Source organism: Branchiostoma floridae, chromosome 15, assembly GCF_000003815.2.
Source record: "Branchiostoma floridae strain S238N-H82 chromosome 15, Bfl_VNyyK, whole genome shotgun sequence".
NCBI lineage: Eukaryota > Metazoa > Chordata > Leptocardii > Amphioxiformes > Branchiostomatidae > Branchiostoma > Branchiostoma floridae.
Genome location: NC_049993.1, coordinates 20,266,951 through 20,289,478, shown reverse-complemented (window position 1 = coordinate 20,289,478; position 22,528 = coordinate 20,266,951). Strand labels below are relative to the sequence as shown.

Sequence of the window (22,528 nt, the reverse complement as noted above, 5' to 3'; positions counted from 1 at the left end):
TGCGCGCCTCATACGGACTTAAATATATACAAATGTGTGACCCCACCTTTAGAACACAACCCGCCGTACGTGCAATTTGGCTTACGTTGGCCACGTACGCCACGTATTTCTGAAAACGTTCAGGCTGTACAGGGCAGTTGCGTCGCCCGTACTGGCACGTACGTGGGCGAATCAGCAGCCTGATAGCACACAAAGTTTTGATTGCGCGTAAAGTTCTACGGCGTGTCAGCGTGCTCCAAAATCCGTCGGATTACCTACGAGTTCGTACAGAGGCGGTACTTACCACTTACGGATCCCAAACGATTGCCCACGTTTTGGCACGTAGACAGCATGTATTTACACGTACGGCGGGTTGTGCCCTTAGCTTAAGTGTAGGTCATAACGAAAATAAATCGCACAGTAGTTTATCATTAATTACCGTTTGCATGAGCAATTGTTGACCAATGCACAAGACGTTTCCTGCCCTCGTGTACGTGATAGTCATCCAAAGTGTCTTCCTAGATTTATACATCTAAGACCAGAAGGTGTGTTTAGCTATTTGATCTTAGGTTCTTCTTAGAGTGGAACATAGTAATCTCTATCGGTCAAAATGTTCACTTGTCAATGGACCGATTGAAAAAGAAACGATCCGATCAAAATAAACAAGTAAATTTGATTTCTACCTCAATTGGATAGAATTAATTTCAATTTTCTTACTGGATATTTCTGACATCAAGAGGCAAATGCAAAAAGGTGTGTGTACTAAAGTGTGTTCATTTGTACAGGCTCAAAAGCAGAACAGGACATGATAGAAAAGTTCTTTACCAATTTTGTTGTGTTGAATGGAAGTAACAAACTCCAAAATGGATCGTACCGACATAGAGTAGTTTCCATGCTATTATCACCTTATATATGATTATTTCTAACCATATCTACGTATTTCCAGGTGTGAAGACAAGCTGGACCAAGGCCTCTCTTCTCGCTGATATTACCCAGCGTACCCCGACTTCCCTGGGTCTGCCGCTCAAGCTGGACCTCAAGGTAACTCCTTTAGTTATCTACGCCGAGGAGTCAGTGCCACTGTCAAACAATAACGTCTGACCGTTTCCAAAATTATATCGAGTTCATTAGGAGAAACCAGACATGGCAGAAGAAAAGCGGATCCTGCGAAACGTACTCTGCAACAGACCTGAGTCGGCCTACAGATGTGCCCTGTGTGGCAGAGACTGTAAGAGAGAGAGAGTTACTTGAGTGGATGTCTATACTTCATAGACATTTAAGTACATTATTTTGCCCCCGCCCAGGCCGTGGCTGTGACCAGGTCCGATATCGGCGGGAAGGTGACGGTGGCCCCGAGACTGTTCCGTGAGGACCGCCCGAAGGAGCTGCAGGCCATCAGCGACGTGAACGCCGAGGTCACCAGCACACACAGGTACATGCTTTATATTCAGTGGCGTCGGGCGTGGCGTAACTGGTAGGGCGTTCGGCTCGGAATCTATATATATAAAAGGTCCTGAGTTCGATCCCCACAGTGCCCCGACGTTGTGCCCTAATTGGGAAAGGCACTTTACACGACCTTCCTCACTTCAACCAGGTGTAAAAATGGGTACCTGACCTCGGATTATTACCTTCTGTCTTATCGTGCATGTGGCGCTGTTAATATAAGTTTCAAACTTGAGAGCAGTGCCACATTGTCCTCGTCTGTCCAAAAAGCAAAAAAGAGAAAAAAAATTCAGTTGCTTTGGGACGTGTTCCAAGTGTGATCTGAAAGACAATAAAACACATCAAATCTCCCGAAAATAATTTCATCAGGTTGGTAGAATATAGGAGAATTCTTGTACACGACCAGGATGTACTTACTTGCTTACGCTTCGGTGTCTATCTGAAGCTTACTGAGACACCGAGACGTAAGCAAGTAAGTTTATGCCGTTTGTGTACAAGAATTCTCCTAATTCCAACATCAAATCTTTTGGGAAATCGTTGTCTATGGAATCAATTCAACGGTCCGTCCGTTTCATGAGACAACGTCAAAGTTCGCAATACACATATTTCTATATTTTCTTGAAAATTTGTTCACAGTGAATTAAGGATTGTAAACATTTGTTTGTTGGTTTGTTTGTTTGTTTCCAGCACCGCCATGCAGATCACAGCTAAGATGATGGTAGACTGCCGCGTCATCAAGTCGGGCGTTGCCCTGGAGGTTTCCGTGAAGGGCCTCATCCCGATGTCCGGCAAGGTCGGTAACATCGACTATCATAATTCCACTAGGTGCCATTATACCGCCACCTCAAAAAACGTTAGTATAGAGGTCTTCTGAAGATTGTCTTCAACACCGTATGTTAGATATCTTAAATGTAATACAATTCAGATATTTAGGTATTGAAGACAGTCTTAACAAGGCCTCTATAACAACGTTTTTTGAGGTGGCGGTATAATGGAACCTGGCGGAATTATGAGAATGTATGTTACCTGTCTTCTAGTATGAAGTATACAAGCTACCAGGCGAGTAGGGGTGGGTACCGGTACAGAAAATTCAGGTCCAGGTCCGGTTCAGGTCCAAAGGATCAGGTTCAGGTCCGGGCCTGAACCTGGACCTGATGCAGTATGACTCATACCAATGGTCCATTTCACTACAAAGAAATCTGTTTGGTGGAGTATTAGACTTACACTGGCATTTTAAAATCATACAACGCTATCTGCACCTGTACGATTGGCTGTAAAACTTGGTAGAAATTACTATAAACTTTACTCTACTTCAGTCTTGTTATTTTCTTCCATCTGCAAGCGCCAAAACGTGTGAAAGCCTGATAAAATAATCTGTTAATTTTCGATTGGTCCAACATCCGGTCCACCTATTTTTTTCAGGTCCGGTTTTTCTGGACCGGTCCAATAAGAAAAACTGGTTTTGTACCGGTACGCTGTACCGATACCCAGCCCTACTACCGAGTGTAAGGATCCTCGGTAGAAGCAGGACGGTACCCAGGCTAGTGGGAAGGGCCTAAAGAGCAAATTTAGCACTAGCTGTATCTATAACGCTACAAACATGGATAACTCTACAATAATTGCTGCTCTTCAAGGATTAACAAAGTTATACATGAATAATAACAATCACTTGATGTGTTTTTGTGCAAAGGCGAACTTTGACCTGAAGAACCGCGTGCACAAGCTGACCGTCGAGACGCCCGAGAAGGAGCGCGAGTTGCTGGTGGTGAAGTCTCGTCCCATCGTCTTCACGGAGCAGAAGACGGCCCCCAAGACGGGCAGGCAGGTGAGGGACGTCCTGAAGAAGGAGATCACCATCCAGGGCGAGAAGATCCAGAGGTTCCCTAGCCAGGTGAGCTGCTTTATTTAGCAGATGAGTAAATCTAAAAAAAAAAAAACACCTTTATTGAAAAAAAACACAGCTTGGTACATAGGCAGCCACTATGCAATCATCCACAAGATATAACATTACATAAGATGCTTTTGATGACTGTTGAGAACTAAGACAAGTGAGCAAAGACGGGAGCTATTGATTCGCTACAAATTCATTAAGCAGATGATAAAACCCGGACTGACCTAGTCAGATGAGGGATTTTTATTTAGCAGATCAGTAATTTTTAAAAACCTTTATTGTAAAAAAAACACGGGTTGGTGCATGGGCAGTCACTATCCAATCATCTACAGGATATATGACGTTACATAGAATTCGACAACTAAGAACTAAGACAATTGAGCAAATACGGGAGCTATTGAAGATACGTTACAATAGAGATTTTCAGCGCTAAGCAGATAAGTATTCTTACTAATACAATTCAATTCAGAATGAACTGGCAGTTCAACGAGTCAGATGTACTTGTATGGAATTGTTTGTTGACTTTCCAAAGTCATTTTCAGTTGCTTGAGTAACTTCTATTTTGACGATTCATTTAGTATTATAACGAGGTAGGTCAAGGAAGACGTGTCTGGACAACATAAAGGTCTGGACTGGCCTTAGCACCGAACAACTGATCAGAGGGGCAGAGGACAGACGGAGATGGGCAAAGATCACCGCTAATGGATGTCGTGCAGCCCGTACGACCACTGAGGTTACGGGCCGTGAGTGTTAGTATTTTTGTCACCATACCTAAGTCAGTTTCGTTTGACGTTTTTACCGTCTGTTTTGCTATCTGTTCTCCAGATGAAGGTAGCGTACGGCAAGCAGGCTCTCGGGCTGGAGTTCGCGCTGAAGTCCAGCATGGTCTCCCGCCTGAACAAGGAGACGAGCGCCCCCTACCAGCCCTTCACCGGCCCTGCAGAGCTGCGTCTGGCCGTGAGGCCTGGAGAGAACCGGCCAGAGAAGGTTGGTTTGTTTGTTTTTAACTGGGGTAGGGAATTTTCCCGAGCAGCCTTCGTAACCCCTGCTTCGTCTATTGGGTCAGCTAGTCCTCAGTGTTATTGAGCTGAGCTGGTCTCAATCATGATGTTTCTAACCTAGGGTGTAGAGATGCTGTTACAGTTACAATGTAACCCGTGACCTTGGAGTGGCCTTCAGGTCACACCTTGAAATGACCTTCAGGTCTTGTTACGTGGTGACTATTAAGTCAAAACTATTGATAGATGATGATGGCCATTATTGTACATTTTTGTTGGGTGTGTGTGTGGGTTTGAGTTTTTAGTATCTGTCGAGTTGCGGTTAAAACGCAATGGAACCTTCACAATAGATACACCGCTGTCAGTAGACTGGCCCCTTGAGGTGTTACATTATGATCTTATCAACACGTGATCTTCTAGATACGTGACGTCAGCAATTGGTCAAACGTGCCTTGAAGTTGATAACGCCCACCGTCTCTGTTCAGTGACAGCTTCCTCTTCTTGGCTGGAGTGCCCTGATTTTTTTATATTAAAAACAACAACAACAACAACAGTACATTTGTCAACAACTAAGACTAGATTTTGTACAGTCGAGTACCATTGCACATGGAGGGATAACATATACTGGTGTGTCTGGACGAATTACATGCAGTACATGGGTAGTGGAACAGTTAGAAGAGACAAATACATGTAGTACATCTGGGGAACCTTAAGGAATATGTACAGTCTGATATTACACTATGATCAAAAATGGAGAAGTCTAACAGTAGGTGCAGTTCATGCCAAACTATCAATAGAAAATTTGTACAATCAATCTACATTGGCTGTCAGTCTATCATGGAATATCCGTTCTTCGAAGTCCTTTTCAAAGACATTAAAGAGGCTAGTAATGCACAGGTGTGGGTCTTTTCTATGCCAGATCCAAGTTTTAAAGATTGTCCATTTAGCAACAGTAACAGTAAGGGTTCTATTTTTCTGGTCTTTAGCAGTTATTAAATGATCAATTTTTCCAAATAAAATCTCCTGCCCTGATATATATGACCTCCTTTATCCCTCTCACAAGTTATAGACACCGCTAATATGACCATGTGCAAAAAAGCGACCCATGACAACTGGCCAAGAAAGGTCGTTAACTTATCCGTAGTGGACCAGAATCCTCGTGGTCGCCCCAAGAGGAGATGGGTAGACGATGTTAAGGGAGATGCTCGCAAATAAACCTACAAAAAGTCAATCCCATTGACAGAATAAGCTGGAGATCGGCAATCAGACCTGAACGATATATCTCGAAATGTTCAATGTTTGTTTGAATCTTTGGCTATTTATGGGAATCTAACATTTGTTGAATTGTTGACTGCAGGTTGAGATCGAGTGCGTACTTTCCTCCGAGGCGAGGTCATCTGAGGAGAAGCCCGCTGGAGCACAGCCGCCACGCGCCATGCGTGCTGAGGTCACGATTAGCGCCAAACACCCGCGCCAGGACCGCACCGTGGGGATCAAGATGCTCATCAAGGACGAACAGGTGGGCTTGTTCGTACTTATTTGTTTGCATTGTATTTTTATTAGTATCCTGTCGATTCGACAGATGAGCAGGCAAACAGGCATTTGCCTGACCTGCAAATGACTTTTTATGGTGAAGGAGGGGTGTGCAATTCCTTCTCCACCCTCTCGTCTACTGGAGCACTAAGTCTCACAGGGACAGAACTGTATGACACGTGTGAGACGGCTTCAGCAGATGCAGGTTTGTTGTTCGGAGTATCCATCTCATAGCAGGACTTCCGACCAAGGATGTAAGGGGTTCCTCCTACCCGCGTGTATTGTATATTTATTCACAATAGATGCATAGAAATGCACATACAACGGAGTCATCTGTTTGGTGGTTGTCCTTAGTTCTGACCAGTCATCAGATCCAATCAAACATTTTCTAGCCGTCTGCCATTCAACTATGTAACATATAAACATATAAACTGCCCACAGTACCCACGGTAGCTGCTGGTCCACTCTCTCCGGCAGTGTCTGCTGAGGCTGTCTTTAAATGTTTGTTTGTTTGTTTGTTTACCAGGTTGAGGTGGACCCCCGTCGCCGTGAGCTGGACTCCAGGGAGAGAAAGTACCCGCGGAAGCTCCTTGTCCGCTCTCTCCGGGAGAAGGAACCCGCCGTGTCTGCAGAGTCATTCATTGTTTGTTTGTTTGTTTGTTTACCAGGTTGAGATAGACCCCCGTCGCCGTGAGCTGGACTCCAGGGAGAGAAAGTACCCGCGGAAGCTGCTAGTCCGCTCCCTCCGGGAGAAGGAACCCGCCGTGTCTGCAGAGTCTTTCATTGTTTGTTTGTTTGTTTGTTTACCAGGTTGAGATAGACCCCCGTCGCCGTGAGCTGGACTCCAGGGAGAGAAAGTACCCGCGGAAGCTGCTAGTCCGCTCCCTCCGGGAGAAGGAACCCGCCGTGTCTGCAGAGTCTTTCATTGTTTGTTTGTTTGTTTGTTTACCAGGTTGAGATAGACCCCCGTCGCCGTGAGCTGGACTCCAGGGAGAGAAAGTACCCGCGGAAGCTCCTTGTCCGCTCTCTCCGGGAGAAGGAACCCGCTGTGTCCGCCGAGACGCAGCAGGAGCTCCGGCAGGAGGGCAGGCAGCAGACCCGCAGGACCATCGCCATCCAGATCGACCGCTCCCGCATTCCACAGCTCGAGTCCTGGGACGTACGTTCAGATTATTCTCATCGCATCTGTACCTTAAGCTAAGGGCACAACCCGCCGTAAGTGCAAATACGTGCTGTCTACGTACCTAAACGTGAGCAATCGTTTGGGATCCGTAAGTGGTAAGTACCGCCTCTCTGTACGAACTCGTAGGGAATCCGACGGATTTTGGAGCACGCTGACACGCCGTAGAACTTTGCGTGCAGGCAAAACTTTGTGTACCATAGGGCTGCGGACACCGGTTCGGAAATTTCCTGTGCAACCTCGTAACCCCTGCTTCGCCTGTTGGGTCAGTGAAGTCAAGCTTGTCTAAGCTTGGTATTTCTGACTTAGGGAGAAGAGATGCTGCTACAGTTATCGCTATGGGGCTCTTCATCTTCATGATGGTAACATCAGGCCCTACGAACCTGATTAAAAAAATAATAACGATTTTGCTTTCCTCTCCGCAGTTTAAGAGTTGTGTGGACATGCAGATGGAGTTCCCCACCAACAGGGAGGTCCGGCTGATCCAGGACGGCATCGTGAAGGCCGTACTGGACGCCAAGTGGGGCGCCGACTGCTCCGGCAGGGGGCCTAGGGTGCAGCTGGAGGTACGTTCATTCTCATAGGGGAGACGCCAGCCAATCCCTGGCCCATTGAAATGTGTACATAAAGGCACAGAAAGACAGAGCCAATAACTCACCTTTCTGACGTTACTGGCATACAAACTTACCCTCATATGAAAGCCCATCATCTCAGCTGTGATAAAATCCCACTGTCATTAAAAATCATACGGCATAATTTGCAGAAAAATACCCCCAGACCCTACCACCCCCTCAAACGGATAACCATCAAGGGAACAGACCATTACGCAACAAGGAAATAGTCCCAACTTCATATCCGCTGATAACCACAAAAACTCAGCTTTTGGGCCATAATCAGAAGGTAGAAACCCTCCCCAGTCACATTGATCTCAAAACTGCCAGAATTTCTACCCATTTTTCCAAGAAAAAAATCTTAAAGTTATAGGCCCTGAACTACTATATCAATTTGCATGCCGAACCAGGCCCTTTAGACCAGTTTCTGACTCTATAAATTTCGTCAAAGCTAGCCTTAACCTGTAAATACTGTACATAATGTCTGTCTTCCCTGTCATGACCAGTTGAAGAACAGCTCCTCGGTGAACCAAAACTGGTTCGAGATCACTTCTAATTTCTTTCTTCTTTCCTCCCAGGCCAAGTTCCAGAAGTCGGTGCAGCAGCGTCGCGAGGAGAGACACCAGGAGGCGACAGAGTGGGACAGCAGGGAGGGTATCACTCAATCCCAGGAACTGTACCTGGACTCCCTCACTAAATCCCTCACGTACGTCTCACATTGTTAAAAACTATATACATTAGTTAGTAACACGTGTGGGACACGTCTCACACTGTTTATAACTATATACAGTATTTAACACATGTGGGACAGCCGGGAGGGGATCACTCAGTCCCAGGAACTGTACCTGGACTCCCTCACTAAATCCCTCACGTACGTCTCACATTGTTTATAACTATATACATTAGTTAGTTAGTAACACATGTGGAACACGTCTCACACTGTTTATAACTATAGACAGTATTTAACACATGTGGGACAGCCGGGAGGGGATCACTCAGTCCCAGGAACTGTACCTGGACTCCCTCACTAAATCCCTCACGTACGCCTTACTACTACCACTGTATATACAGTAGCTTAGTTACCATAAAACATATGTGGCACTTCCGAGCAATTACGGCAAGGCATATGGATGAACTTTTGCAAGCTCAAAAACGTGTTTTCATCCCGTGTTCAGTTCCCTGTTTCCGTGGCCAAGAGGCTGAATAAAAGTTCAAAAATTGAACTATGCGACTCCAGTCTTTCTGAGGGACGACTGCAGTGCGCAAGATGTCGGTAGTTTGAGGAATGAATCTACTCTACTATATACATTTTCGGAAGTACAAAAACGTGTTTCCCTCTCATGTTCAGATCCCTGTTTCCGTGGCCGAGCAGCGACAATGAGGAATGGAGAGTCCGCTCCAGGGAGCAGGCGACCTCCATGGAGCAGGCGACCTCCAGTGAGCAACAGAGCGGACAGTCCTCCAGCCGGGGGTCCTCTCAGGAGAGTATTGAGTCCTCGGAGCAGATCCAGTTCAAGAGGCAGAGGCGCAACCTTTACAAGTAAGGAATATTATCTCCAAGCAGAGGTTAGGCTCCGGCTGTTTTTTTAACGTTCTTTGTCAGTCGTTTTTATCGGGCTTTCTATTTTGTATTTTATCTTGCTGTGTCAAAACCTTTGGCTGGCGTACTTCAAGAAAAATGACAAAATAGAGAGTCCGATAAAAACGACTAAAAAAACGTTAAAAAGCAGCCGGAGCCTAACCTCTGCTTGGAGAGTAAGGAACAAGGACAAAAGAGTTTTCTTTTACACAACCAATTTTTTGTCTCCTGCTGACGTTCGTTGTCTGTCAGACATCTTCCTCGTAGCTTCTAACTGGATTTCTGCTTTTCGACGCTATATGTAGCCGAATGTAGGTGGCACTTTTGCGGCGAGAACACTATCCCAAACATGGCTGAGCTTGTACCCCCCTTCGTCCCGGTTCATCACTGGAGCGGACTTCCCTGGTCGTGTGAAAGAAAACTCTCCTGTCCTATGATCAGGAGTTCTGGGTAATATATAAACGGTGAAGGCCGCATGAATGCAAACATTCCGCTTTCCCCCCGCCTACGTGCATAAGCTTTTGTAGTTATTTCTTGATAAGATAACAAATAAGTAGTTACATGTAATACTGAAAGAAAAAATAATGGTATCTGTAATAATAACTAGGATGTGGGACAACCTTAAATGTTAATTGTAGCAACCTGGCTTTCGAAAGAGGTTACCGCATGGGCAAGCTAAGGCTGTAAAAAGTATTGCTATGTGAATCTTTTCCTTGCAGGCAGTGTCTGAAGGACCGCCTTGAGGGACAGCAGTACTACCAGGAGCCCTAAGGCCACATATTCACCGTATAAAGCCATCCGTACAGGTAGTGCTGCAGTGAGGGACAGTAGTACTCTCGGACCTGGCAGGAGTTCTAAAACCAGTCACCATGTAAACCTTTTCTATTTCTCTGCAGGCAGTGTCTGAAGGACCGTCGCGAGGGACAGCAGTACTCCCGCCATGGGCCCTAAAACTACAAATTCACCATGTGAACCCTACCCTACCCTACAGGCAGTGTCTGCAGTGGGGGACAGTAGTACCCTCGGACCTGTCAGGAGCCCTAAGACTACATATTCACCATGTAAACCCTTCCGTACCCTACAGGTAGTGTCTGCAGTGAGCGACAGTAGTACACTCGGACCTGTCAGGAGCCCTAAAACCATTCACCATGTAAACCTTTTCCCTGCAGGCAGTTTCTGAAGGACCGCCGTGAGGGACAGCAGTACTATCAGGAGTCCTAAAGCCACATATTCACCATGTAAACCCTTCCGTACACTACAGGCAGTGTCTGCAATGAGGGACAGTAGTACCCTCGGACCTGTCAGGAGCCCTAAAGCCACATATTCACCATGTAAACCCTTCCATACACTACAGGCAGTGTCTGCAATGAGGGACAGTAGTACCCTCGGACCTGTCAGGAGCCCTAAAGCCACAAATTCACCATGTAAACCCTTCCGTACCCTACAGGCAGTGTCTGCAGTGAGGGACAGCAGTACTCCCGCCAGTGGCCCTAAAACTACATATTCACCATGTAAACCCTTCCGTACCCTACAGGTAGTGTCTGCAGTGAGGGGCAGTAGTACCCTCGGACCTGGCAGGAGCCCTAAAACCACATATTCACCATGTAAACCCTTCCGTACACTACAGGCAGTGTCTGCAGTGAGGGACAGCAGTACTCCCGCCAGTGGCCCTAAAACTACATATTCACCATGTAAACCCTTCCGTACCCTACAGGTAGTGTCTGCAGTGAGGGACAGTAGTACCCTCGGACCTGGCAGGAGCCCTAAAACCACATATTCACCATGTAAACCCTTCCCTACCCTACAGGCAGTGTCTGCAGTGAGGGACAGTAGTACTCTCGGACCTGGCAGGAGCCCTAAAACTACAAATTCACCATGTAAACCCTTCCCTACCCTACAGGCAGTGTCTGCAGTGAGGGACAGTAGTACTCTCGGACCTGTCAGGGGCCCTAAAACCATTCACCATGTAAACCCTACCCTACAGGCAGTGTCTGCAGTGAGGGATAGTAGTACCCTCGGACCTGTCAGGAGCCCTAAAGCCACATATTCACCATGCAAACCCTTCCGTACCCTACAGGCAGTGTCTGCAGTGAGGGACGGTACTACACTCGGACCTGTCAGGAGCCCTAAAACCATTCACCATGTAAACCCTACCCTACAGGCAGTGTCTGCAGTGAGGGATAGTAGTACCCTCGGACCTGTCAGGAGTCCTAAAGCCACATATTCACCATGCAAACCCTTCCGTACCCTACAGGCAGTGTCTGCAGTGAGGGACGGTACTACACTCGGACCTGTCAGGAGCCCTAAAACCATTCACCATGTAAACCCTACCCTACAGGCAGTGTCTGCAGTGAGGGACAGTAGTACCCTCGGACCTGTCAGGAGTCCTAAAACCATTCACCATGTAAACCCTACCCTCCCTTACAGGCAGTGTCTGAAGGACCGTCGTGAGCCGGGACAGCACTACCCCCGCCTGGGGCCCTAAAGCCACATATTCACCATGTAAACCCTACCCTCCCTTACAGGCAGTGTCTGAAGGACCGTCGCGAGGGACAGCAGTACTCCCGTGCCTGCCAGGAGGCCGTCCGCCAGCGTAGCCAGCTCAGGGAGCTCGACGTCGAGATCAACTACCAGAACGTGAGTTTCTGGCAGGCCATCCATTGGTTTGTTTGTATGTTTGAACCTTCATTTATTCATGAAAGCTCAAATCGGCCTGCTGGCCGCTTTTTATTGAGGTCATGAGGGAAGAGGCAAGGGTCAGACAACGTATATAATAGAGATACAGTTACATCGTTTAGAGTCCTTCTAAGTCCGATACGTCTATATGCACAATTTACATACATACAAAATACATGATAAAAACTGCTACATGATTCAAGTCCGTTCATTTGGCCATTACTTTAAGAGTCTCTTGAAGGAAGCCAGAGTTTGGAGTCCATGATACAGCCCTGGTTCAGTCCGCTCTTCACTGTAATTGCTCAATGCAGGAGTCATAGACATCTAGGTAATACGATTTGGGAAGAAGCAAAGAAAACGAAACAATGCTGTAAGAAAAAGGATCTAATTGCTAGCGTAGTTAGTGCAGAGAGCTCAACGTCGAGACCAACTACCAGCACGTGCGTTTGACAGGCCGTCCATTGGTCTGGAAACCATCCTACCGTCCTGGTCCTCCAGTCCGCTTTAATAATAATAATAATAATCTTTATTGCATATTCATGCCCTAGAGCTAAATGCACAGAAAGACCACAAGTGGTCTTATGGATGCAGTGGAAAAGGCTAAACTTATACAATGATTCTAAACTAGGCTAAACTTATACAACGATTTTAAACAAGGCTAAACGGAAGGGAACTAAGGCACTATGTGTTACAATCGCTAATGGCTGCATCTAACTTGTTCTTCTCTCTTTTTGATAACAAATAATAATAACAAATGTAATTTTTCAATAGAGGTTAGAGTCTTAGACATCTAGGCAAGACGATTCGCAGAGAAAACAAATAAGCAACAAGTTATTTACAAGCAAAAGTATCTAATTTACATAGACTTACCACTATTACTACTATACAACCTTTTTTAAACGTCTTGACTTCGAACTGAACTGAACCACTGGTACCCGCACGCGGGTTTCTAAGAAAGCCAGTCAGGTCAGGAGTTCAAAACTCAAATGAACGAATACATCCATTTACGTAATACTATACACTACGGTTAAAAGCCTGGTAACTCTAGATTCTCGTCGAGTCACTGACGAATGACTGCGGCTGATGTCTGAAACATTTGAGGTCAAGCATATGAGAAAAACGATAAATTCCAACACGTTATTTTGTAATCTCCAAGCAGATCTTACGGTAGCATACATAGTAGTAAAAGTTGGCAGAGGAGTGACGCTGACCTAGAAGTATGTATGGGTACCGGAAGTACAATCCTAGGATGGCTTCACTCCTCTGGCATCTTATGATACCGTAGGATCTGCTACGTTATTACTTTAACTTAAAAGTTCATCTTTGTTGGTAGAAATCATTCTTGAACTAGTTTGACTGTTATATCCAACACAAAAATTGGACTCTGATGTAGATGGCTTCTTTTTATCCCTCTAGCGAAAAAGTCTGGTTCTATGTCCAAGATTTTATCTTTGTCCAGTGAGACCGAATATGACCCGGTGACTCTATACATTGTATATGTTGCGAAACTTCTGAGGTTGTTGAACTCTGGCGTTTGTGCCCAAGGAACCTGGTCTTAACTGATCTTTCAGACATCCCAATGAACGTTTGTATCTTGCAGCTTCCCGCTTGGCTTCAGGAGGCATGCCTCGCCGCCCAACGCTACATCGAGAACACCTTCTATGGCCGCAGCTCCACCCAAGAGGTTTGTTTGTTTTGCATTAGGCCCGGTTTACACTTGTTTCTTGAATCTGTAGTACTACACATCGTAGTCTACTACTGTAGTAGACTACAGATTCGCGTCCGGTTTACACTCACTGACAGAGAGCATAGCGGGACACCTGCTGTTCTTTGATTACGGAGAAACTGTAGTGACTGAATGTGACCTTTGACACTTGGTGGGCGCGGGAATCTTATATTTGTGAAAAAAGGTTTTTTTTCTAATACTAGAAAGGCCGACATTTGCTTAAGAGCAAATACAGCATATTTCAGCCATACCCCTTCCCACGCAACATTGGACTGTTCCAAATCACCCCTGCGCAAAAATGGAACATCATATTAACAGTACATTATCCCCCAAAGTGGACTGGTATTGTGAATTGATTCCAGGTAAAAACAGAGCTTGCTTCTATTTTTCGGAAAATGACAATAATCACACCTTCCATTCAGAAAATTTTCATCATGACTGAAAATTGTTGAATGACTTCATGTAATGTCATTAACAATTTTCAGTACGATAACTAGGTGTAAGTTTAAAAAAGTATAAGCTCCTTGTGATGTGGGTACATTTATTATTGCAGTGAACTTTTTTTATTCAAGTAGGGCATACGATTTAATAATTATCAAGCAGGTGCGGGTACTGTAGGAGCGTTTGTTTTCTTCAAGCTGTAAAACTGTTTTACTTTGTATGCAATCAGCCATCGAGCCTATTCTTATTTTAGTTTAACAACTTCCTGCCAGACCCGGAAGATACGATTGAACCTTGTTCGAGGATTTATTTTCGTCTGTCTGGTCAGTCTGTTCATACCCTGGCGCTGAGAGTGTTTTATTGGGCTGAAACTCTGGCAGTTTAAAGTTACTTACAATTTAAATGTTCAAAGTTTATGTCAAACAACAACAGCACTAGGAAATGTTACCACTATAGACAGGTGGTCACTATAGAGAAAATGCTGATCTATTGACTAGGAGCCATACGTTACACATGATTTCAGTACACTGATCATTAATCATATAAACATTGCACAGGTAAGCCAATTGTTTAGATGCACAATTAAGTTCAAATAATTCTGAAGAGAAATATTGATGAGAAAATAATCATTCTCGCCACTGTCTAACTTATAATTACGTATCAAAACTAAACGCAGATTTTCTAACTAACGCACCTTTCGCCGACTTCATCAAAGGACCGCCGGCTATCAATCAACTACGGCTGTTGATTAGACTTAGAGTTTCAAACAGTCATGTGCTGTGTGCCAGTTGACAGCGAACTTCATGCTACGTGATGTTTTACATTGCTTGGACCTTCTTTCCTACAGCGGTGCTTCTACAAAATATTTAGACTGTAACACTGAGTCCCACATGTTTTATAGAATAGAATTTGACGCAGAACAGCGTTTTTGCTGGGTATTTTTCTTGAAAAATGTCCGTGGGAATATCAGCGAGGCGGCGACGTAGGGATATCAGACCGTCAACAAAAGTCGCACGGCGGCTAACGGCGCAGCGAAGATACTAGCGCTATAAATAAGCTCTTCAACTAAGGATGGCAACCCGTACAATATTTTTGTATACTGTTGAGCTAAGTAAAGTTTGTTGTTTATGAGGTTTTAGTTGTCTTTGAAGCTTTGACCCGAAATATTCTAAAGTCAAACTGCTGAAGAGAAGTAAGTGACTGCTACGATTATCGTAGATATGGCCCTAAAAAAACTGATAAAAGAAGCCTTCTCAATAGTCTAAAATGCAAGAGCTTCCGGGGGGGCTTCGCCCACCTGGGTCCCCCCCACAGTGGCCCTGCCCCTGGACCCCGCCAGGGACATTCGGCGGCCCCCGGACCCCTGTCCGACGCTTTGAAAAAATCCTGGCGAGAAGTCTGTACGGCCTGAGTCTTCAAGTTAACGTATTGTGTGGTCCCGCTTATGAATATTAATTAGCCTTCGCTTTCCTCTTCGCTGATTGGCTGAACCATTAATTGAATTAACTCTTCCTGCCGGCTAGGCGCAGGTGCAGATGTCGGCTCTGTGGGGTGAACGTCCGAAAGGTCATGGCATGGAGAACGAAAGAAAACCAATTTCCCCTAAAAAAAGTGCTGTAATTAAGCCTTTTACAGTACTTTATGCCAAAAATTTTACTTGGATCATTTTACCAACTATCTTATGCCTATCTATACCAAATGTTACTCATACCAGGGTACAGGGGTGCAAAATATACCGTTATAAGACCGTCAACAACAGTCGCACGGAGCTAACAGCGCAGCGAAATACCATCGCTAGCGTTTCAACTTCGGATAACAAGTTATAAGTACTGTTGAACTCAGTAACGTTAAAGTTTGTTTTTAGTTGCCTTTGACGGTTTGACCTGAAATAGTGTTACGCTAAAGAGAAGTTAAGTGACTGCTGCGATTATCATAGATATGCCCCTAAGAACTGATACAATATAAAGCCTTCTGAATAGTCTAAAATGCGAGAGCCTTAGGCGGGCTTCGCTCCCCCTGGCGGGAACACTGCTATATACGGGATCATGAGGCCCCGCTTATGAATATTAATTAGCCTTTGGCCTCCTCTTCGCTGATTGGCTAGGTCTTTGATTCAATTAACTCTCCGGCTGACGCGCACAGGTGTGGCTCTGTGCGGGGTCACGGAAGGTCACGTCAGGAGGCCAAAAGAAAACAAATTTCCCCTCAGAAAAGTGCCAAAATTAATCATTTTAAAGTTGTTTATGTCAAAAATTTTACTTGAATCTTGTTACCAAGTATCTAATGCCTATCTATACCAAATTTCAGGTCATTTAATTGTAATACTAGGGTACAGGAGCCAAAAGTGTCCTTTTTTGGTCAAAAATTGGCCAAAAATCGCAAAAATAAGCATTTTGTTGCACTGTACACCAAAATTGTTATTGAATTTATATGAAGGGATTATCAAGGCACATCTGTGACAAATTTCAGCTCATTCGGTTGCAATACCAGGGTACAGGGGCCAAAAGTGTCCTTTTTTGGTCAAAAATTGGTCAAAAAATCGCAAAAATAAGCATTTTGTTGTACTGTACACCAAAAGTGTTATTGAATTTATATGGGGGCATTATCAAGGCACATCTCTGTCAAATTTCAGCTCATTTGGTTGTAATACCAGGGTACAGGGGCCAAATGTGTCCTTTTTTGGTCAAAAATTGGTCAAAAAATCGCAAAAATAAGCATTTTGTTGTACTGTACACCAAAAGTGTTATCGAATTTATATGGGGGCATTATCAAGGCACATCTCTGTCAAATTTCAGCTCATTTGGTTGTAATACCAGGGTACAGGGGCCAAAATATACAGTTTTGGTCTAAAATTGACCAAAAAATCTCAATAAAATCATTTTAGAGGCAGATATGACAAAAATGGGAAAAACACATCAAGGTATTGGCCCACTCTACTACTGTGCCGAATTTCAGGTCATTCGGTCTAGGAACGGCGGAGATGAATCACTTTGAAGATTTGACAGGAGAAAGAAAGAAAGAAAGAAAGAAAGAAAGAAACATTACGAATACAATATATTTCACCATACTATGTATGGCTGAAATATAACAAGGCACTCTGAAAAATAGGCCATGACAATAGAAAATAGTACATTGACCGCAGATGACCCAAATAAAACACGCGTACGTTTCGAATTACACCAGATCGAACAGCATCAATTTTTTGGTCTTCTTCACTCTTCCTGTTGTGTCAAAAGTGCCAATTTTGACCACCGGACGGATCAAAATGACGGGAGAGGCGGAGGTCATTATGTTCATGTTGCAGTGTTACCCAGGTTTTCAACCAGACACGCCAAGAACGTATGCAGCGCAGGAGGCGACTGACGCGGTTGGCGTCAGTCAGCTGTAGTCTACTACAGTTTCTGTTTACACCCTGTTCGAATTCTCATAGAACGTCCGCTGAACTGTAGTACTACAGCCTCGGAGGGTGTAGTAGACTACAGTAGTAGACTACACTTCATTTCTGTTTACACCCAGAAAAAATCTGTAGGCTACTACAGTAGTAGACTACGATCTGTAGTACTACAGATAAAACTACAAGTGTAAATCGTGCCTTAATCTTAAACCACGTAGTTTTGTGTGGTAGGTACAAGAGCTGCATAGGACATAACAGTAAGGTTTGATCCAGTTACACTGGGAGGGTCCCCTACTCTTTTCCATAAACTCAATTAGTACTTTCCTGGCGACATGTGGCTCCGCTCAAACAGGAAACCAACATTTAACGTCCTTTACACCAGAACTTCCCTAGCCAAAAGATAGATACTCATCTTCACCTGAGTTGAGTGAGCAATCAGTTGAAAATTATTATTCTCATGGGCACAATGTTGGGTTCCGGTAGGGATTCGAACCCACAACCTGGGAGTCATCATTCGTAGCTTGGGAAAATGACAGCTCAGAGACGGCAGTATTCTACCGGTTTCGACTTTAATATGTCTTTCTCAAGAATGACAGAGATCGGACCACTCCTCCTTTTATACCTTTTCTGTGCCTCCCTAGTGCAGGGCGCTCTATCCTGAGTTTACGATATTGACCAGTCAGCGTAAATGGTTTCGTTATGCCCTGGCCATAGGCTAGGTTGCCCTGATCTAGGTCTAGTTCACTATGCACTGAGTGGTAGCTAAGTTAGGTTGCACAGTACGTACTCCAGGTCAGAACCTATAATTACCAGCGCTCAGTTCTCATCGGCAAACTCTCTGGGTTACTTGTACATATACTTGATTTCCACAGTCTTGCAAATAATGCCAAAGAAATGTTGATCTTACAAGGTAGTTCTTTCTGCTCCTTAAATGTCAATTGCAGAATTATAGAAGCAACACATGTGTACATTGCAACAACAAATCGTTTTTAGATTCAAGTATAATTCTTTGTTTTAGTTTTCTACTCCAGTAAGAGAGATCGACTCACGTACACTGTTCATACATATGTAATTATCTATTTATTATTGTCCTGTATAATTTGTTATTTTCAATTCTTGAATAAGTGGCGGCGTTAATATAAGTTGAATGTAACTTGAGTCCGCCGTCACTTTGTCCTCGTCCGTTAATTGGTATTTTTACACGTATTTCAATAAAGAAAAAAACCTGGGAGTGTCGACAACCCTAACCATAATCCACTCTTGCCACCTCAGATCGGCAACAAGAACGCCCCCAACCAGATCCGCCTGCGCGCCACCCTGGACGCGGCCGAGCGGGAGATGAACGTCTCCATCCGTAAACCCGAGATGACCCAGAACCTCACGCGCGTCCCGCTGGCCTGGGTGCCGCTGTGGTTCCCCTCCACCAGACAGAGCATCGCCGAACAGGCTATGGACACTGCCACCAAGTACATGTACACACGTGAGTATATAGAGATGTGCTCAGTTTGTACACACTAGTGAACCAGACAGAGCATCGCCGAACAGGCCATGGACACCGCTACTAAGTACATGTACACACGTGAGTACAGATGTCTGCTCTTTTTGTACACACTAGTGAACGTAAGTCCAAACCAGGCAGAGCATCGCCGAACAGGCCATGGACACCGCTACTAAGTACATGTACACACGTGAGTATATAGAGATGTGCTCAGTTTGTACACACTAGTGAACTTAAGTCCAAACCAGACAGAGCATCGCCGAACAGGCCATGGACACCACTACTAAGTACATGTACACACGTGAGTATATAGAGATGTGCTCAGTTTGTACACACTAGTGAACTTAAGTCCAAACCAGACAGAGCATCGCCGAACAGGCCATGGACACCACTACTAAGTACATGTACACACGTGAGTATATAGAGATGTGCTCAGTTTGTACACACTAGTGAACTTAAGTCCAAACCAGGCAGAGCATCGCCGAACAGGCCATGGACACTGCTACTAAGTACATGTACACACGTGAGTAGATGTGCTTTGTTTGTTGTTGTTGTTGTTGTTAGCATTGCGTGGGTGCCACTGTGGTTCCCTTCGACCAGGCAGAGCATTGCCGAACAGGCTATGGACTCTGCTACTAAGTACATGTACACAATAGAGATGTGCTCCGTTGATGAATGATTTTATTAGTCTGTGACCAGACCCTCTGGTCGACAGACTTTTAGTTTTGTCACGTTTACGCGCGTTCGCAGCTGTATCTGTATGTTCCCGTTGTCTGAATTCTATGTGGTTTGGCAGGTCCTTTGTACTGAGGTTGACAATGATGCACGTGAACTTTTTTTTGCGGCAGGTGGTTTTATTATGGATTTTATAAAAATAACACCCCTACAATTTGTTCGTCTTGCGGTGTTTTGGTCCAGATCCTCTGTATGTGGGTCATGGTGTCATTGGAATTTGTCAAGCAGATGCGTGGTGTTACCTGATCGTCAAAGTTATTCGCGTTCGCATCGGTATCTGCATGTTCCCGTTGTCGCATACGTACGTTGTTTGGCAGGTCATCTGCACTGAGGTTGACGATGATGCACGTTGTTTTTTGTTGTTGTTTTTGCGGCAGTTGGTTTTATTAGGGACGCAATAAAAATAACACCCCTACAAAATGTTCATCTTTCGGTGTATTAGTCCAGATCCCCTGTATATGGGTCATGCTGTAATTGAGATATTGCAAGCAGATGCGTGATGTTCTCTGGTCGTCAATGTAACGCGCGTTCGCATCTATATCTGCATGTTCCCGTTGTCGCATACGTTTGTGGTTTGGCAGGTTCTCTACACATAGTTGGACGATGATGCAAGGTGTTTTATTTTTTCGGCAGCTGTTTGTATTATGTATGTAATAATTTCAGAAATCACCCCTGCAAATTGTACGTTTCACAGTGTATTGGCCCATGTCTGCATATGGTGCCCGTTGAGGTAATTGGGTATAGTTAAGCAGATGCGCGATATGTGCAAGAATTTTACGCGCGTTTGCTTTCTACCTCTTATTCAACAAGTTTATCCGTACTACTTTATGTACCAGCATCATGGACCCCGGGATTCACCCATTAACACTGTGTCATGCTACCTTATGGCTTCACACTAGTTAAAAACTTATCGCACAGTTCATCATCAACAGCTGTGTGTTATCGTATGTGGGACATGGGAACCGACATCTAATGTTCCACTAATGACCCTGCCAATCAAATACCTCCTGTCGCCGTTTGCAATGAAGCGTGTAAGAATTCTCGTCCCAAATGAAGTTTAGCCATATTATATTCCCGGACTTCGACTAAGAAACATCAAGGTCCTATTCCGTGCTTCATACTTATTACGTCCATAACAGAAACATGTTAATACTTGGTGCGTTTGTCAGTCTGCCTGTCGGTCTTGTAGGTGTGTCTGTGTGTGAATGTGCCTGTGTATTAGAGTAGACCATCCGGTAACTTATCGTCACCATATCTTTTTGACTTTGGCCACATGTTATCTCACAATCCATACCTGTTTAGTAAGATTCACATGACACAGAAATATTAGGCAACTTTAGATACAACGATATATCTAACACCATGAAAAGAATCATATAGGATATAAGCACAACGTCACACACCAAAGAAGACAAAACAACCAACATATACCAGACCGACGTCACAGACTATGTTACCTACGGTCACTTGTTTTGTTTTGTTTTTGTTTTTAATTGAGCTGAATTGCAATAAACAGAAGTCAAGCTACAAGCATATCTCCACATACATGAATTAGTAAAATCGTCGGGACTAAAATAACTTAGCTATTGAATTTCGAGTAAAAACAGCATAAACCTACAAGGCACTCAGATAAATTACACAAAGACAATGTTAATGAACAAGAGAGGAAGATCATGAGGCTACAGAACAAGATCGTTGGTGTATAATGACTTCCGACTTGCTGGGGATTCAGCAGATACCGTACGGTTCGGTTCGGTTCGGTCGACGTGATCACGCATGTTCGCACATGTTTACACACGACGGGGTTATACTGCCCCTTACGGAGTGGTATACCCTTTCGAGGCTAATTACGTACGGTGTTCGATTACATTATGTAGCAAGTGGCAGGACAGAGCTTTAGGGGCCTTTAGGGGTTGGTCACCATGTATACGAATGTGTTGAAGTAGGAATGAGCAGAGCAGTAGTTATAGGCCAGACCACTTGAAGGTAACCTAAAGGCAGGAATTATTTGTTTACTAGTAAAAAATAATAAACCTGCATCTGCTGGGGCCTTCTTACGTGGCAAACAGTTCTGTCCCTGTAGGACTTAGTGCGCCAGTAGACGAGAGGGTGGAGAAGGGAGTGCACACCCCTCCTTCACCTTAAAAAGTCACGAGCAGGCCAGGCGGACTGGTGACGTCTAATCAATCTTGTCTGCCTACCATTGATCTTCGGATACGAAGAAACAGCCATCAGTAAATGTTCTATTTCTAGTTAAACTCTTCTTCCCTTCCTCGTTTCCAGCGTTCTGCAAGGTCCAGGCCAACGACAAGATCCGTACCTTCGACGATGTGGAGTACAAGTACAAGGTCGGCAAGTGCGACCACATCCTGGCCAAGGACGCCTCTCCCGAGGAGAAGTTTATGGTCCTCGTGAACAAACCTGAGGCACAGCGGCCAGAGAAAACTGTCAAGGTTTGTGTAATTGTTTGTATAAAAGTAAAGCATTACAAAGGACTGAAGCAAGTGATAGAGAGGGGGGAAGCGTATGGTCCTCGTGAACAAACCTGAGAAAACTGTCAAGGTTCGTGTTATTGTTTGTAGCAAAGTAAAGCATTACAAAGGACTGAAGCAAGACATAATATATATATATATACAGAGAGAGAAAGAGAGATCGAGAGAAAGAGAGTATAGATGTAGAGAGTGAGGAAGAGAAATTGATGGTCCTCATCAACAAGCCTGAGAGAGAGAGAGAGAGAGAGAGAGAGAGAGAGAGAGAGAGAGAGAGAGAGTGGGAGAGACAGAGAGAGAGAGAGACAGACACAGACACAGAGAGACAGAGACAGACAGACAGAGAGAATGAGAT

At 44.6% G+C, this 22,528-nt stretch overlaps 1 protein-coding gene across 1 annotated transcript in view; it reads left to right on the top strand.

The window, feature by feature from the left end:
- LOC118431651 (vitellogenin-6-like) overlaps positions 1-22,528 on the top strand; it is a 46,597-nt gene that overhangs the window by 17,907 nt on the left and 6,162 nt on the right. Inside the window, exons 19-33 of the mRNA XM_035842893.1 lie at positions 926-1,020; positions 1,284-1,411; positions 2,110-2,215; positions 3,113-3,313; positions 4,139-4,300; positions 5,669-5,830; positions 6,371-6,461; positions 6,888-7,003; positions 7,450-7,590; positions 8,214-8,341; positions 8,984-9,175; positions 11,740-11,851; positions 13,491-13,574; positions 18,724-18,931; positions 21,968-22,137. Of these exons, the coding sequence (XP_035698786.1) occupies positions 926-1,020; positions 1,284-1,411; positions 2,110-2,215; positions 3,113-3,313; positions 4,139-4,300; positions 5,669-5,830; positions 6,371-6,461; positions 6,888-7,003; positions 7,450-7,590; positions 8,214-8,341; positions 8,984-9,175; positions 11,740-11,851; positions 13,491-13,574; positions 18,724-18,931; positions 21,968-22,137 (2,096 nt within the window). The remainder of the gene's footprint in view (positions 1-925; positions 1,021-1,283; positions 1,412-2,109; positions 2,216-3,112; positions 3,314-4,138; positions 4,301-5,668; positions 5,831-6,370; positions 6,462-6,887; positions 7,004-7,449; positions 7,591-8,213; positions 8,342-8,983; positions 9,176-11,739; positions 11,852-13,490; positions 13,575-18,723; positions 18,932-21,967; positions 22,138-22,528) is intronic.